The sequence below is a fragment of the Protopterus annectens genome, chromosome 13.part0 (assembly GCF_019279795.1).
Source record: "Protopterus annectens isolate FY-2018-M chromosome 13.part0, PAN1.0, whole genome shotgun sequence".
Lineage (NCBI taxonomy): Eukaryota > Metazoa > Chordata > Ceratodontiformes > Protopteridae > Protopterus > Protopterus annectens.
The window spans coordinates 749,431,252-749,449,646 of record NC_056747.1 but is presented as its reverse complement, the minus strand read 5'-3'; the positions used below and the strand labels follow the sequence as shown (position 1 = coordinate 749,449,646).

General features: G+C 40.0%; 1 protein-coding gene across 7 annotated transcripts in view; it reads left to right on the top strand.

Annotated features, from left to right (window-relative positions):
* Positions 1–18,395, top strand: part of MYO18A (myosin XVIIIA) — a 2,129,602-nt gene that overhangs the window by 1,943,761 nt on the left and 167,446 nt on the right. For all 7 annotated transcript variants that reach the window (XM_044054445.1, XM_044054444.1, XM_044054446.1 and 4 more), the window contains one exon: positions 1,944–2,129. In XM_044054445.1, the coding sequence (XP_043910380.1) occupies positions 1,944–2,129 (186 nt within the window). The remainder of the gene's footprint in view (positions 1–1,943; positions 2,130–18,395) is intronic.

Below are 18,395 nucleotides of genomic sequence, written 5' to 3'. Positions count from 1 at the left end.
CTTCCATCTTAGACCGCCTGTCAGAAAACCTTTCTTTCCATGGAGCCTGAATTTGCTGCTGTCGCAACTCATGTTACCACCTTTTGAACCTGCTTCGTCATGCCTCCTAAAGTTCTTATCGTGGAAGACGCTGTTTCTCGTCGCCGTGACCTCAGCTCGTAGAGTCTCAGAGCTGCAGGCATTATCGGTCAGACCACCTTACTTGATATTCCATCCAGACAGGGACTCTTTGCGTACAAATCCATTTTTCCTTCCAAAAGTATGCTCAGTTACGAATATTAACCAGTCTATAGAACTCCCTACCTTTTTCAAAAACCATACTAACAAACTGGAGTATATGTTGCACAAGTTGGATGTTCACAGGCAGTTAAGATTTTATTTAGATAGGACCAAAGCTTACAGGAAAACGGATCAGCTCTTCATCGCATTTGCAGACAATAAAATGGGCATGGCAATTACTAAACGTACACTATCTAAAGGGCTTGCTGACTGTATAACATTTGTATACTCTAAATCAAAGCAATCCTTACCAACCAAACCTAAGGCCCATTCTACCAGATCCGTTTCCACTTCTTTAGCTCATGCGGCTCGCTTGCCTTTGGACACTATTTGCGCAGCAGCCACGTGGTCTAAACCACATACTTTCATCACTCATTATAGAGTGGACAAGGTCTCCAAGGATAGGACATCATTTGGTTCCACTGTGCTTAGGAACGTTCTTCCATGAGTCACTCGGGGTCACGGAGCTAGGGACGCTACCTGTGTGTAAGAACAAACGGCGAGATTGAACACACTTACATAAAGAAGTTATGTCCTTACCATAACGTTCCATGTAGAATGTTCATCTCGCCTTTGTTCTTACATTCCCTCCCTTTCCCCCCATGTGTTTGGAAGAACTGGTAGGATTAGAGTCTGATCGACGTGTCTTGACCCTTTGCGGGGTATATGGTCCCGTGTGTCATGGGATATATGCTTAGACCATTAGTTATTGCTATGGTGAGAGAGTGTCTCTGAATGGCTGAAGAGAATGTATGCTTCTAGCACCGCAGGTGTTGGGTTCTTTGGTCTGGTTTGTTTGCAAACTAGATCTGAGTAATGGCAGGGAGGATTGTGGGATATGGGCTGGTCTCGAGCTTCTCTGAGATTCAGAGCTTTGCAATTCAGCCGACTCGGAGCCGAGGATCGGCTCCGGACCCGTGTGTAAGAACAAAGGCGAGATGAACACTCTACATGGAACGTTATGGTAAGGACATAATTTCTTTTTTTAGTAGTAGGTCTTTGCTGCAGTAAGATTCTCTGTTTCTCTTTCCTTTTCCCTTAATTGTTACTGCTATTGGCATTGGGGCTCAGATATTCTTTTTGCAGCTACATTAATTCTGCTGGCAGTAGATAGGTGCAGTGAGTCTGCTAATCCATTTCATTGTGGATTTTTTGGGTTAGGATGGTCTGTTCTTAGTAGTGGTATCTGCCTCTTCCACTCTCTTCTGTCGAGCAGGAATAGGTGCTTCTGGTTCCTTTGGCTGCTGTTGTACATTCTTCCAAGTTGGAGTAAGATAGAATGAAGAAGGTAAGAAAGCCTGGTATACCTGCAGATGCTTCTAGTAGCCAAAAGGGATATGGTGTTCTCTCGCACATGCAGCAGTGTCAGACAATGCAGCAGTGTCAGACAACTTGCGAAACTCTGTCTGAAGAAGGCATTATTTGGAAGACACTGTAAGCATAGTATATTTATTATGGCAAACCTATTACTTGTGTATGTCTTCTTATGTTGAATATCTCACTTAACTGTATTGATTTGCATTTCCGTTTTTGCAAGAAACCCCCCCCCAATGTTGCTATAGAAAGGAATAACTGTACAATACTTCATTCATTTTCTAATTTGCTAGCAAGATTTCTAATATACATTTGTAAATGCATATATCACTGCACCTTTTTTTACGCAGAGCTTAGTTAGTCGTCTGAAGGAAAACCTGGAGAAGTTGACAGAAGAGAGAGATCAGAGAGGTGCTGCAGAAGATCGAGAAAAGGAGCAGAATAAGAGGTTGCAGCGTCAGTTGCGGGATGTCAAGGAGGAGATGGGTGAAATTAGTAAGAAGGAAGCAGAAGCAAGTCGGAAGAAACATGAGCTGGTAAGGATCTTACAGTATTTACTCACATCATTGTCTGATTACTTATCCATGAATGCATGCTAGCATTTTAGGAATTCATATTTATTAGTTTTATCTTTGCTAAGACCTGTGTGAGTTTGTGATCTTCAAAAGGTGAGTCTGTTATGTAAAGTGATAAAGCCATGATTGTGGCCTTGCAGTTTGGACACTGTAGAAGCTAACCAGAGATGGGTTGGATTGAGCAATTGGTGTTGACCTATCTATCCTTGGTGAGGGGTTAACATGTGTCTGTCTAAAAGAGCAACACTTCAGAGTCCTGAATGTTCCATGTGAGAAAGACGATTGGGCATGAAAATGTTAGCTTGTCAAGGACAGCATTACTTTCTTGCTTGGCATTGTAGGTATATGATGCACTGACACACTCAGTAGTCAAGTACAGCATGCATTGCCAACAGATGGAGGGTTTGAAAATGAAGATGAAAAAGTATCCAAACTCCTCCGTGGATGATGGCTCAGATTTCCTAACCTTTATCGCCCATTCCATATTCCCTTGGATACCAAGTATCAGGGGTCATTGGCGGTACTCGATGAAAGTCACAGGGGAAACAGAGGGCCAAATGTTGTGAGAACATAAAAAGTATGTGATCATCAGCACTGCTTCTGTCAGCGAGATGTTCTTCTTTGAGTGTCCTCCACCCTAAATGGAGTGATCCATGGCTCAGCTTTTATCATCTGACTTCTGTGAGGCTACCCTCACTCCTTGGAGACACAACTCTCATTGACATGGTTGATGGAATACCCATAAATGGGGGTGAGGTAATTTTCTTTGCTCAGCATTCTCTCTTTGTTCTTCCCCTGGCAAAAGTATGCTTGTTTAACGCTTTTTCATGTATTCATGTTTTTCCTACGTTATTTGTATGATAATGTTGTTTGTTGAGTTTAAATTGTGTAGAATTTCTTCAGCAAATGCTTTTGTAGTCAGCAATGGCTGTCTAGTGACAGCACATTGCATACACATACTTCTTAGCACCTGTTTGCTGAATTCTTGTGGGCATTTAATAAAACATTGTGTTGTTGATGAGCAAGAGCAGTAAACGTCTGCAGAATGAATAGAAAAAACACCCCACTCTTCAAAGAAAAAAGCTTTGCTCCAGAGATTGCTGTTTGGGTGGGGATAATTAGGAGCACACAAAAAATAAATAAATAAATAATTAAGACCCTTGACTCTAAAGGGGACAGAGGTAGGTTATCCCCAGTGGCTTGGTCTGCAAGTGTCTTGCCTCTGAAAGGCTTGGCACACTTGAACTAAATTGACAACTTCATAATTGAAGTCCCATATCCAAGTATCAATAGTGGAACAGGTAGCACAGTTCCCAGGTTCAACTCGAGAAGCAGTCCATTAGCCAAGTGGTACACAGTGGCTGAATAATTGTATCATTGTTGAACAACTGGATGTTTGTCATTCTTGAAGTCCTGCATTTGATGGACTGTCCTGTGTGCTTCACTGGGGTTGAATGTTGAATTCTTGTATTCTTTAGACCCTCCCATTGTGTTTGCTATGTTTTCTCAACAATCAAAGGTCTCATTACAAAAATCTGACCAAAAGCATCTCATAAATGACAGTTTGAATTATTACATTCTCAGAATACAGGCACTTAAACTTCTCATATTATAAGCAAATGAGACATGTACAGAAAGTGTCATTTGCAGGGAGGCAAGATTTCTTTGTGCTCTGTGTCAGAAATTCACCCAACTTAACCTATTATTATTACCCTGATATTATGAAACCTTGCTGACAGAGAGTCGATGCTTGTCTCTCTCTTTTTCTAGGTGTCAGTGAGATTGTTCCACTCAGAAAGAACTACAGTACGCGTACTTTAAACTGCCTTTAAGTGATGCAGTCAACATCACACAAGCAACTGCTACATCGACCAGCTGTCGTTAAAGCTAGGGTGCTCTGAACAAGTGAATGAATGTAAACCTCTTCTAATCACATTGAAGGTGAAGGAGAATGGCCTGGCTTTGATTCATTTTACTTTTTACTTGTGATTTTGCTGTCATTAGCCCTACACATTATGTATCCTTTTTAGTCTGCCTGGAAGCTTCTTTGCAAACTGCAGACCTTATCTCAATGTCCAAATTAAAAGTACTCATTTTCATTGGGGTGCAGGTTTCTGGATGGGCATCAAACATGACTTTATCAGTCACCAAGGCTGCCCACAATCAACAGCAGCTATCCCTGCCATCTCAGCAAACTCATGTCAGATAAGGGCTCTGAAGCATTTGAACCTGTGTGGCATAAAAGGTTTACCAAATATCCACTGTTAAGGTCTGCTTGTAAGTAATCTTATTAGACACCTCACTAAGTACCACAGGGAAAAACAGAAGGTGCAAGATTTGTTACCTAGTTTGTTAGCCTGAGTTCAGGACTACAGTACTCCCAGAACCTGAAAGATTGCTTGGACGTATGCTCATAGTTTTTGTGCTGTGTGGTAGAGCAGACACTAAAAACATTGTAGCTGCATCTGGGTATTGGATTTTCAAACCACATAGTTGACCTAACCTTGCAAAGCCTGTGGGGCCAACAGAAACTTCTGCAGGCATACCACTGCCCCTTTCAAATCCACAGGAATTTTTGCAAGTTGGCTAATCATGCTGCTTTAGGCTTAGTAGTAACTGGCAAGTCGTTTTGTGATCATGAGCAAACACTGAAGCAAATTACTTTAAATTAGCAAACGTCTACAGGCATGGGTAATTCTCATCCCTTCCAAACTTTCATCCACCAAGATTAACCGTCATATTATACAGTCTGGAAGAAGTGTAACTTTTCTGTTCAGCCACCGCACTTGTAAGAGTTAGGGATAACTACTAAAAGTTTTTCTTTGTTTATATAAAATTGGAGATCTGAATTCAGTCCTTGACTTAGAAGGCCTTTATACTTTAGGAGGTCTTAATAACTTTGTTAGTACAAAAAATTCAGTGATAAGTTTTTTAGCTGTTTGTAAGGCGGGGACTGCTTTTGTGCATTAGATTTTATAGCTGCTTACCTTCACATTCCCATCTAGACAGTAAACGCCTCTTAAGGTTTTAGGTCATCCATTTGAGGCTCATTGCCAGTTATTGAGGGCTGTGCACTGCAATCTGCCTCTTGCTTTGTTGGGAGCTTTGCTTTGTCAGTGATGTAGGACCTGTGCCTGTAGGAAGGAAGGGGTACCCTCACTACTTCAGTTCTTTCCCACCATTCATGTGAACACAGCTTCAAATTGTAAGGATACTTTTTCTCTGCAACTATTTCATTCATGCACTCTTAAAAGTGTGTTTATTGTTTTGATGTAAGTTGGTATCCTAGCAAGGGCTTTTCATGCTTTTGTCTTCTTAAACTTCTTGAATTTTATTTCATACTGTTGGATGTTAAGCCAAGATCCTGATTTGCAAGATGGCCGATTGGGAGAAGCCCTTATGAATTAAAAAAACAGGAAAAAAGAAAAACTCCATAAGATTGACTTATAAGTGTGCATGTTCTTCTTGATAGAAAGATGCATTTGATTACACTGAGAACATTTCTTTCTCTTCACCCTAACAAAAAGCTAAAGCCACCTGGGATTGTGTAACTTCTCGTGAGTGTCTTTGACAGCATGACAGTCCCCATCTGCACCAAAGAAACCTATTCACTGTGAGATGATATTTTCTTTCCTCAGTGTCATTCGTTTGATGAATGTATGTGGGTGAAAATTTAATCTAAAAATAAAAGTGAGTCCTCACTCTTGCCTTACCAAAACTCTGTAGGAGACTAACTCTTGAAAAGTTGTGGTTTTTTCATTGGAGCTTGGTACTAGTGTGTCAGCGTGTGAGCACTGATGACTTTCTTCAGTATCAGAACAGCAGTTACCAGGGTATGCAATGCTACTAGACATTCTGCTGAAGTAGTTTCTCTTGCAACAGTCTGTTGTTACAGAAGTGTTTTTCAGATCCTGTCCTGAATGTTAATAGATTTACTTCAGTGTAAGTAGGTCATAGCTAAAAGATGTCCCATGTAGTCTCTTCCAAATCCCTGCTTAAAATAAGTAAATAAAAATAAAATGCAACAGCATTTCTAATCAGTCCATTCTGCATGATTGTGGATGAGAAAAGTTAATCAGTCCTTTGCTTCGGGATCCAACATGAAGAAAAGTGACCCATTGGGCCTGATTTGGTTTCATCCTCATGTCTGGGTAGAGTGGCTTTGGCATGCACAGACTTGTCTTTGTGGGGATGTGCTTCTCTCTCTCTCTATAATATATATATATATATATATATATATATATATATATATATATATATATATATATATATTCCCACGTACCTGGAATGGTGCTGACAGTGTGTGTTTCTTTCAAAGTTTGGGAGCTCACCTTTGCTGTAAAACATAGCAAAAAGCTTGGTATTCTTCTCAGAAGGTGTTGTACTTCAGTGGATTAGAACTGATAGTGATGTTTAATGCCTTGCAGACTTTTTTTCTGTAGCCTTGAGTGCATATGGGTAACACAGGAGTTGTGAGCTACATCAGTAAGCAAGAAGGAGTAGAAACATCTCCTATGATTAGGGGCAGTATATCACTGGAAGTTACATCTGTTTCTTTTTGCCTGGGATATTCCGGGAATTTCAAACAATCTAACCTGCTGTCTTAGTGAGTTTGTGGGCTGAGACTATAACTGACATGTTGGAAGAGTTTGTTTAAGACGGTTGTTGGAGAATACCATCAAACAAATCTGTTTGCATCTGCGGGAAACTGTCTTTTAGTGTACTGCTTGCTAAAGCCAGCTTTAGATATTTTTGGCTAATTGCTCTCTCCCTTTCATGGGGCAGATGCTTTGTTTATATTTTACACCCCCCCCCCCCACACACACACACAAGAATTTTACTCGGGTTTATTGAGATTGTGCGAATGTTTCTGATGACTTATTTTTGGCAATCCACAACACGCTGCTGATCCCCTTCCTGTCCTCACCTACTTTACCTAATAAATCGCCATCTGTTTGCTCTCACTAGTCAGACTCTTGTAGGTCCTCAAGTGGTGAAGCTTTATGGGCTGTAGTTGTGTCTGGAACTTTTGAACCAGATTCTGGAGTTATTTTAACTGCAAGAATAAAGTGTTTTGAGTGAAATATGTATCTAAATGGCAAAGATTTGCCATTTTAGAGGAATAGTTTTAATTTATTTGCTTTCAAACCTAATATATTTGTAGAGTATTGGATTGCAATACTCAAAGTGCAATTGGATGTTTCCAAGGCATTTTCAGTAACGTAATCTGTCTTTAAGCCTCCATTAAGGAATGTACCCCCTCAGTGGGTCTTAAAAGAGAGTGGCCTGTTTTGCCACCTTTTGGGTCAATGGCCACGTTTTTTGTGGGTCTGCATAACCTGTATAGTGGCTCCTGTGTCTTGCACCCAGTCACCCCATTTTTTTCTCCACTAGGGCGAGACACTTCAGTCCATTCATTTTCTAGGGGAGACAAGTCAGATGTTAGGGAGTGGGCCAGTTTTGCCAGCCTTGTAAACTGTCCTGCCTCCACCCCATGAACAGGTTGCATACTCCACAATTACTGCTACTCAGAGGTGCATGTTTGCTGTCTACCGACTAAGCTATTATTTTGGGCAAAAGAATCTCAATACATCAGATGGAGGTAGCCTTAAGATCCAGCTGAATGTTCCTTCCAACGCTTGTTAACAATTTACTATGTTTTCTGGATTCATCTGCATGTGTATGTTCCTGTCATGTGCAATCTGGGAAAAATGTTACTTAACAGACTGTATATGAACAGGCAGTTAAGTATTCCTTGCACTAAAGAATTTAAGAAAACTAGGCAACCGTTTTATTTATTTTGCCAGAGAGATAGACGATAATCCTGTCACTGAGCAGATAATATTAAATACTTGCATTTCTAATAGTTTGGTGGAATGATTTGAAAGAGTGCTATACAAATGAGTTTACCAATGGATTCTGAAATCTACCATAATGCAAATGAGGTCAAGCAAGAAGGAGAAATTTGATGAGGTGAGGTGGTCTTCTGTTTTACTTTTTCAATAATTTGCAGCTGAATGCTTTGCGGATTAAATTTGTAGTTCAGATAGAGGTTTAGCTGCCAGATCAAATTGCAGGAAGAGAGAAGTGGCAGTCTGTGAACTGCATGTAATCAAGATATCAGTCACGGTGAATTTACAATGTATTACAAAATAATATAGAGGAAGAAATGAGTAAATAGGACAGGAACAAAAAAAGAGTCGTGCACAAAAATGTGTATTCGAAGACTCACTTCAGTAATGTGACTGCCTGGTAAAGTAGATTTGTTTTCTGAAGGGCCATTTCAAAAAAAATGAAAGCATGCATCTAATATATACCAGTGCAGCTATAAATAGAATGACTGCCATCATTTCATTACTCTCCACTGTTTCATGTTACCTCATAATCATTTCAGGGGTTAGGTTAACTGTGACTCAAGCTGGTGTCATGTTGTTAATGCAAGTACGGGACTAGTAGTAATGTAGTACATGATCAGGAAACTCAAATCCAGCATATAGGCATGAACAGCAATTATTGTATGCATTGCAGTCTCCTAATTTCATCAGGATTTGAATGTGATTCAAATTTCTTATCTTATGCTGAGACATGTTAGAGGAGTTATTACAGAGGCCTTGATTAGATTTATGCCATTCCTGATGGAATGTGTTAATGCTTGGCTATATTTCTACAGCATCAGTCATTGCTGTTAACCTCTCAACCCTTGTATTTTTGCATTGCCATCACATTTAGAATAGAAAAGGACCAAAAGAGGATACACTAAGCTTTTACTGCAAAATAAAAGCATACTGCATAGTCTTTATGAATCAGCAGGTAGTGCAGATGTAGATCTCTGTCAGGTAGGTTTATTTCTGTAACTCAGTACCCTTTAGGCTTCAGAATAAAATACATGCATGTGCAGCAGATGACTGAATCCTTGTCCTGATTAATAGTCGACGTAAAGCAGTAACACAGACATGAAGAGTGCATTGCCAATACTGGTTTATGTAGTACAGATAACTTTTGCTGTCTTCCTTGTTGGTTTCCCCAGGAAACATTTTAATGATTCAAGTCACAGTCACTGCTTTTGAGTCAGACTTGAGTCACTTTGTTTAACCTGGAAATATCTTGATAAAAGAACAACTTCACTAACCCTACCAGCCAAGATTGTGTTCATAGCTTTTGGATACATGGAACATGTAGGTTAACCTAAAGCATACATTTCTGATTATTTTACAGGAACTGCTTGATTTCTTTCATGTACTCCTCAACTTCATTACATTTTTTAGTGTACGACTTCCCTGGGGGAAAAATGTTCCTTGCGTCTACTATCTTCTAATATACATTGCATCTGAGTCATGACCTATCAAAGCACTGCATTTCTGTAGCCTTTTTCTTCTCATTATTGAACATTAGATTGTGGAAAAATAAGAGAGATATTTTTATTTATTTAGTTTAGATTTTTTATTTAACATTTGTTTGCCGGGAAAGTCTGACTTGGAATGAAGCCAATTTTCAGCGGAAGCCCAGGGAGAAATGCTCCAGATGTATGTCTTTGTAATGTGGGAGGAAACCGGAGTACCCGGAGAAAACTCACATGAACGCGGGGAGGACATGTAGACTCCACACAGAAGGCACTCCAGCCGAGAATCAAACCGGAGAACCTCTTACTGTGAGGCAACAACGTTGCCACTGCCCCATCCATCAGATATCAAAAAGACAATTACCATTAATGTGTCATTCTATCAAGGTATAAATAAAAAGGGCTGTAGATTTATTTTTCTTGTAAAGTTAATTGACTTTTGTTGACTATGGAATGTACTGGACCTTGTGCAACTTCTTCTTTGTAATAGCAAGTGATGCCATTATGTAAACTTTATTGTACTCTGTAACACCCAGAAAAAAAACAGAGTAAAGTGCGCCAAGTGTTTTATTTTTTCCAGAATAATTCGACATGCATACATTTTGCGCATATGCTGCTGCTGAAAAACATACTGAGAGAGCTAATTTACTGCATTTCTATTATTCAATACAGCTTCCCAGATGACAGCACCACAGCATATTTAAATGAAGTAAATTAAGAGGAGTAAATGTGAACTTATATTTGTTAGGTAGGCAGCAAACTGTCTGAAGGACAGAACATACTTAGAGTAGCAGGTGCCACCTCGGAAAGTAAGAATGAACAGTGTGCTTTCAGAACTAGTACTGGGACCTCTCCCATTTGGCATATACTTCTCTGACCTTCATGCTGCAAATCCAGACCTGTGGCTAGTAAAGTGTGCTGATGATTGCAAGTTAGGTGTTACTGTCTGATCATTCTTTGTATGGCATCACTAAAGCAAGGGCTGAGCCTCACTACTCAGTGGCATACTGAAAAAGGGTTAAAATTAAATGCAAAAAAATGTAATACTTTTGCATTTGGCAAAAACTTTCACCTCCATTTTACAACACAGCTAACGCCTCTCTCCCAACTTAAAATATAATCAGGGATCTTGACACTTAAGTAGACAAATCCCTATCTTATGACCACCGCATAGCCATTAGTGGTCAGGAAATTGTTTTGTTTAGCACAGCTGATAACTTCAAACTGGATGAGACAACAACAGATATCATTCCACCGTACTCTGCTCTAATTATACCAGCTGTAGAGTACTTTCCCCTTTTTGTGGTCTGTACCTGTCCGGATATTACATTGCTAGAAAGGCCTCAGTGGTTCCTAACCAAAAACATCATCGGTCTAAAGATCCTTATCTCTCAGGGCAGGCTTGAAGCCCTGTCCTTTTATTTATTATCTTAACAGAGTCTTACATGGAGATCTATGTTTTGCTTTTGTTTCCTTAATGGACCCAGCCTTCCGTGATATTTATGTATTTCCAAAAGGCAAACAGCTACACTAACATTAGAGCTAAGGATTTAAACCTCCATCAACTTTATAAATAAAACACTCAGGAGGGACAGATTTATTATCCATCATTTACACCATCTCTGGAATAGACTGCTGTTATGGTTTAAACAAAGTGATGCCTTGACATCCTTCAGGACTAACTTGGATGAGTAGATGGATGTCTGAAAATTCATCTCCAGCCAAATCTGTTTGGGTTAAGGTGCTTACCTCAGACACAAGGTACTGGGTGTGAGTCTCCCATTTAAGGAAAACTGGCTAGGCTTGAAATGGCCCACAAAGGCAGCTAGCCTAGTACTTGCCTATGAACCTGTATAGAAGCAGGAGGCACACCATGAAGGGTGTGTGTTAGCTGAGCACAAATCTTATGGCTTCTAAACCTTGTAATTCCTATAATCCTATGAGGGGTTGATCAGTCTGTTTTGTGAGCCATTCCATTTAGCATTGTGATGGCAAAAGGTCTAATGACATAATTATTTTTAAAAAGAACAGGAAAGAAGATATATTTCCAGCAGTTGGGACACCATTTATAAACCTTCAAACTTGGATCTGAAGTTTCGCTAGGGCTGTTGGCAAGAGAAATTTCTCCCAGTGGTGTATCCATTCCATAAGCATTAGTAATGTTTGTAAGAAGGCTACTACCCCCGTCCCATAAACTCCACAACTACTGTTTTTTGTAGTTTGCGGAGTGGGTAGGGGTCAAAGGTTTTGCTAGTCCCCCTTGCAGTTACTAGATGCTGTCAGAACTTTGTCTGCAGTTGTCAAATAACGTTACTGCCGTAACATTCTATCAGTTATGCGGAAACACTGGTGAAGTCCAGTGTTCTCCACATTATTGCTGTGGATTTTACAGTACTGCAGATGTGTAATTTTAATCAAATCTGTCAGATTGGTGTCTCATAAACCAGACGTCACTGTTGAACCAGTTTCTTTTCACTTTTTAGAAACTTGGCAGTTGTGTCAAGTACGTATTGATCTTGTTCTTTCTTTTAATTTGAAAAAGAGTCAGTGTAATAGAGTTGAAGTTTGCTTTTAATGCTCAGTAACCTGTTTTTTTTAATTGCCCTTGTATCTAATGATCTGAGTTAAAAGGGCCATATGTAGTGAATAAATAACTACTGATTTTCATCATTATATCACTGTTGCAGTAGCCTTAGTTATATGGGATATATCCTGCCAATGATCAGTCATCCAGACAGTATTCAAAAACTTTTGGGTGCCTTGCACATGCGCAGTATATCTGAGGAAGCATGATAATGTGCTGTTTTAAAGGCAGACATGTGGGTGCCATAATTCAGAACTTTCTTGCTGTTGAAGACACCAGTCAGACAGGGTCTTTGCTCCATTTTCTTTTTTGCTTAAGGGGAAGACACATTTATTCATGCAGTAACTGTTCATTGTTTACCAATTAAAATGATTAGGAGTCAGGTCATCTCCCTGAATCTTTACAACAACAGCCTCAGGTGCCAGTTCCTTAAATGTCCCCATTCTGACTGCCAAGAAAAAGAGAACAATAAGAAAGGTCCTTGAAGGAAAAGAGAACCATAAGAAAGGTCCTTGAAGCAGCTTTTGCTATATTCTGTCTTCACTGGCCCTTGACTAATGACTAAACTGTAGCCATATTGGAATCCTCAGACCATTTATCTGTTGCTTCCAACCCTTCTGACACTGCTCCTTGGGATACTGCTAAGGGTCAGGAGTCTAGGAATCCTTTTGGACTAAATGTACACCTCCTTTGGAGAAGGGGAACTATGCCAGGTAGTCCTGGATGGTTCTGAAGGTATCCTGCAGATCAGGTAAGAGGTACCAGGCATCTGCATTGAAGTCCTTATGTCAGAGTCTATTTGGAGTTTCTCTTTAGAGACCCATAAAAAGTTAAAAGTTTAAACACCTCTCTCCTCCTACAGCCCCTTCTTCAGAAGCATCCAGGGAAGAATGGTTTTCCTTTGTAAAAGGGCTTTTTTAAAGAACTTTCAGTCACTTCAGGCTGCTTCACTAGCTTCTTCCCATTTTAAAAGGAAGAAATCTCCTTCTCCAGACAGTGAATCTCCATTCTGATTTAGAGGTAGTTGGTTGGATTAGGCTTCCCAAATGTCTTGTCCTGAATCTTTGGAGTTCCCAAATGTCTTGTCCTGAATCTTTGGAGTCAGAATTAAAAAGAAAACATTTCCTTTATGATTGGCCAATGATTTTACTCCCACCTGATCTTGTTTCTAAAAGGGAAAAACATATTTTGCCAAGTCCTGGACTTCAACAGCCTTGGAGAACAAATCTTTCACATTCTAGTTGGTGTCTGTTCTGGTGGTTGGTCATGCAACTGGTACCACAGGGTACCTGAATGGTTAGTATCACTGGCCTGGATGGATGCCTTTACACCTCTGACCCATTGCTGTCTTGTGTCCCCATTGAAAGTTCCATTGTTTCCACACTGGATGGGCAACCCTTTCAGTGCAACGTGCTACTACCGTGCTGCAGATGGTTTCACTTTTCTGCATCCTGAGTGTTTACCGAGGTCCTAGCCATTGATGCAGATATTTTGCAAAAGAAGAACCTTCTTGCATTTTATCTGGATAGATGGATTTTGATAGTACCATCCCTGGCTTTGGTTCTCCCATTGTTACAGACCATATGTGTCTCCATAATCTTTGAAAAGTCCTCTGTGGTCCCAATTTAGCGGGTTTCTTTCATTGGTGTGGAGAAGTATGCTCTCCGTTGTTGGTTGTTCTTGCCAATGGAAGAGGGCCCATGACAGTCATGTCTTACAGACTAGGTGAGGATGCAAGTAGGTCTGTAGTGAAACTTGTCCATTTCCCCTTGGCTTTTGATGGAAGCCATGACTATTGTTCAATGTATGGTGAATTACCATTGATTCTGGAGTTGCCACACGCACAGACAGGTCTTCTTTTGGTATCAGATACTTGTCAGTGGTTGGTAGAGTGTTGAATGATTTCCACCAGTCTTATTGTCAGTAATCCTTTGTTGCAACAGAACTCATGTCAGTTTCTGATGGACTCTTCGCTAGTGAGTTGGGTAGCCCACATTGGCTGCCCTTCTTTGGTTAAAGGAAAAGTGGACCTCCCAAGACAGGAGTCTTCATATAAGCTAGCTTTAACTTTGGGTAGTGTTTTTTTACTCAGAAGTTCCTGAAGAAGATTTAGGACCAGAGCCTTTCTTCTCCGCTAAGGCAACTTATCCATGATGCCTAAACAAGAGAGTGTAGTATGTTCTTATTCCCCCATAATGTAGGCATTGTACATCTGGCAAAGGCAATAGACACAGAATCCCAGTTATAGCTGTTTACCACCTTGGAAAAGTTGAATATGCTGATAGACTCCCTAAGCTATTCTTGCCGGAGTGGAGGATTTGGAAGCCTTGTCTGATCATGATTTTTCAGCTGTTGGGCAGTGTGAGATTTCCACTTGGGAAAGTGCCCCCCCCCCCTTTTTTTTTTGCTTGGTAGAGCATAGCAGAGGAGAGTTGGTGAAGGAGATTTTCTCCTGGTATGACAAGGAAAGTCCTTATGCACTTTTCCATTGGGATGCATGTTTCCTTGAATTGTTTGTTTTTTGTGTATTTTATCATTTCTTTTTTTTGTTTTTGCCCTATGCCTGACAATCATCAAACCTGTAAGGAGCCACGAAGGTGGTATGTGGTGATGTGAATTTAACCATAACTGGTTTCATTGATCAGATGTAATAAAATCCAAGTCCTGCTGAATAGCAGGAAATGTTTAAAGTGAGATCTTGAAACTGTGGAATATGGAAGTCCACCCCACCCTCATGGTTATGTAATCTTGGAGTTGATGTAAACACTCCTACACACACTTACAAACGCAAATTATTTGTGTTTTATTTTGAAAGTCTAAATTATCAGCTCTTGATTTTTTTTATATGTATCACAGCTATAATATAGATGGATAATACAGAAATGGAAACAGTTGATCCTCTGTGGCGACCCCTAACGGGAGCAGCCAAAAGAAGAAGATGATCACAGCTACAATATAACTTGGTTCTTGCAATTACTTTGAATACCTTTCCATCTCAGTTTCACATCTGATTATGAACTTCAAAGAGGCAAGACCAAAACTCTTGCTTACTAATTATGGTAGCCAAGAATATTGTGGTTTGGGGCTATCTGGAAACTAAGAGTTCATTCCAAGAAATTCCTTTTTGTTTTGGAAGAGTGTGAATTTCATTAGTAATTAGATGGGGTACCTAGCTATTAGCTGTCATATTTTCCTTACTTCCTTTTTCTGGCTGTGTTTACACAGATATATTGTCTGTGTTCCCCTCTCTTGTTTGTGTACTTTTATTCCCTCTCCTTTTCTTACCTCTTTACAATAAAGAAATTACTAGATATGATATTTTTCTCCCATGGATTTATTTCTTGCATCAGTGTACTTTGTTGAACTTGTTATAATTAGTATTTGTGTTTAATGACTTGTATCATTTTGTTTGTGTTGCTTTTCTTTTCAAGCCTGCATTGAAAATTACTTCATCCTAACTAGAAGTTCTAAGTTAATTAAGATAACTAGACAGATGTTTCTCTTTCCAGGCCTCCATTGACAGTAAGTTCATCCCAGGTGGAATTTCCCTGCTGGTGTTTTGGAGGTGATTAAGGCAGCCTTTCCACTTATCACATGCAGTTTAATTTTATTAGTTTACAGATGCTGTTGTCTTAATTCAAACACATATATGCTTCGGGCCACAGTTATTCTATAGTCGTCTCCAGCATCTCTGCAGCTTACGACTTTGTGGAGGACAAAACTGTAGTACAGTAGTGGCTGGCTAAGTAGATCTTTAAAAGTGTACTGAATACTCATCCTTCTTTAAGAAACCCTTTCCTCTTTTAGACTTTAAATTTATGATGTCTTAAATCCCCCCTCCAAAGCATACACACACACACACACACACACACATACACACACACACACACACACACACACACACACACACACACACACACACACACACACACATACTTGACAGCCATCAGCCCTATCAGATGGATCATCTTTCCCAAGTAGTTTGGCAGGAACCAAGTGCACATCACAATTATTTGTGGCTGCAAGATATCCTTCCTCTGAAAGGTGCCAGCAGTGCAGACAATGGGACTGGACTGAAACCACCTCCCCCCCACGATTACGGGTGAGGAAGCATCAGCAGCATACTCTGATCTTCCCTATCTTCCTCCTGTAGTACCGGACTCTGCAGTCAAGGTATCTTATTCTTGGTCACAGTCAGGGCTTTATCCGTACATGACATGGAGTCAGGGTTAAAGGTCAGGTTAACAGATTTACTTATTCACTGTTTGAGTCACCTGGATCAGTGCTTCTAAAGTTCATTTTTTTGGGGAAGACAGTTTTCCTGTTGGTCGTTGCCTCTGCCCACAGGATCTCAGGATTTCAGTGATGCCCCTTGGGGCTTGAAGCTGGGACCACTCTTTTCTGGAATTTACTTCTCAGACTTCCAAGCAGACAGTCAAAACCTATGGCTAGCAAAGCATGTAAACATTTGAAAACTGGGGTTGTTGTTAAGTCACCCTGTGGTATCCAAAGCAACCAGAATAAACTTTCCTTATATACTCTTGGGCTTGTACTAAGTGGTGAAAAGTGTGTCATCACTTTTGCTAGACACATCCCTCACCTCATCGTACTGTCTAGGCAACACACCTTTTACAAAGTGTAATTGTAGTTGGGGACCCTTGGTACTTGGGTTGGTAGCTCTTTTGACCATTGTGTAACAATGGTTGACATGAAATCCTTTTATTTAACCCTACACATATCAAACAAATCGAAAGACTCCAAAGGCTCATAACCAAAAAAGATCACAGTCATGATGTCTTTAAGCTACCAAGAGAGACTTGAAACTCTATCCCCTTTATCCAGTGTTTTATAGAATTTTTAGGGGAGATCTTCATCTTTCTTACCATGCCATTAGAGACCCAAATGTCCTGGACCACCTGTTTCTCCACAAGTTCAACATCTCCACCCATACTAAAATCAGGTATGTATGTCTTCATCAGCAAATTAGCAAAATGTGATGGAAAGGCAGGTTTATAATCTCATGCTTTTCAAACCTCTGCAATAAACTTGTGCATGTTAAGCAGTATGACTCATTGTCTTCCTTTATGCATAAACTAGATGACTGGGTGGATGTCGAGACATGTACTCCGGGATTGACCAGTATGGTCCTCCTGGGGAAAGGAGGTACTGGCAAAGTGAGAATGGTCAAGAGACTCAGTGACCTTGGAATATCTATTAATCTCTGATCTGCAGTCTGTCATCTCTAGGAAAAGCTGATCTTTAAAAAAAAAATCAAGCATCCCTCACAATCAATTCATCTGAATATTTTGCCAGAATTTATATTAAACCATTGTGTTTGTTCTTGTTCTCTTCACTGGAACAGAATCCAGGAGAAAAGTGTCCAGGAACTTTGGAGTTGCACCACCAGCCCATGTTTGCTCTCCTGGTGTATATGTTTAGGAAAATGGGGAAAGCCATTCAATGAATTTGCTGTAGAAAAATAAATGCTTGAATTGCTAAGCAAAACCTTTCCCTAGTGGATTGCTAAGTGGCTTGGGTTTTACTGTCTGGCAGTGAACTTGTGAGGTAGTAAGTGCTACTGCTGACGGCCAGTCCACTAGAGGCATGGCTGCTGCTTATGCTTGCTTTAAAAATATTTTGGTTGTAGGCATTTGTGCTGCATTCACTTCATTATCAGTTCAAACCTTCAACAAGTATACCTCACAACTTTCAAAATTATGGGGGGAACCTTCAAAAATCGTAACAGAGCGTCCAAAATCATCGTACATAAAATTTGTTTACACATAAATCTGCAGCTGTAAGGAGTGGGAACATAATGCATACATTTGCCATTTTGGTGGGTACTACTTGTTAAAGGTAGGCTCCTTGGTGCTTGAACAAATTTTTGATTTACATAGTTATCCCAGAAATGCAGGTGGTCCTTGCAGTCAGTAACCACCAGTAACTCTGTTAAACAGAATGAAGACTATTTTTGCATTTTCAGTTTCACAATTCCTATTAACATAAAACTTCATTTTGTGAGCTAAAGCAAATCACAGGCTGTAGCAGACCAATGGTGTATTTCACAACCACAGAATTTGCATGCTTCTTGGCAGTATATCATTTCAGTGATAAAAGACTGAAAATGGCTAACCAGAAAACAACACAAACCAGCATACCAAGACAGTAACTAATAACTAAAAAACTGAAAATCTGCCACGACAGTGTTTGGACAAGTATCCAAATCAGTACTGCACAAAAGAAGTTATGGTAAGCGGTTTCATTCTTTAATTTAAATCAGAACTTCAGCAGACCAACGTCAGTG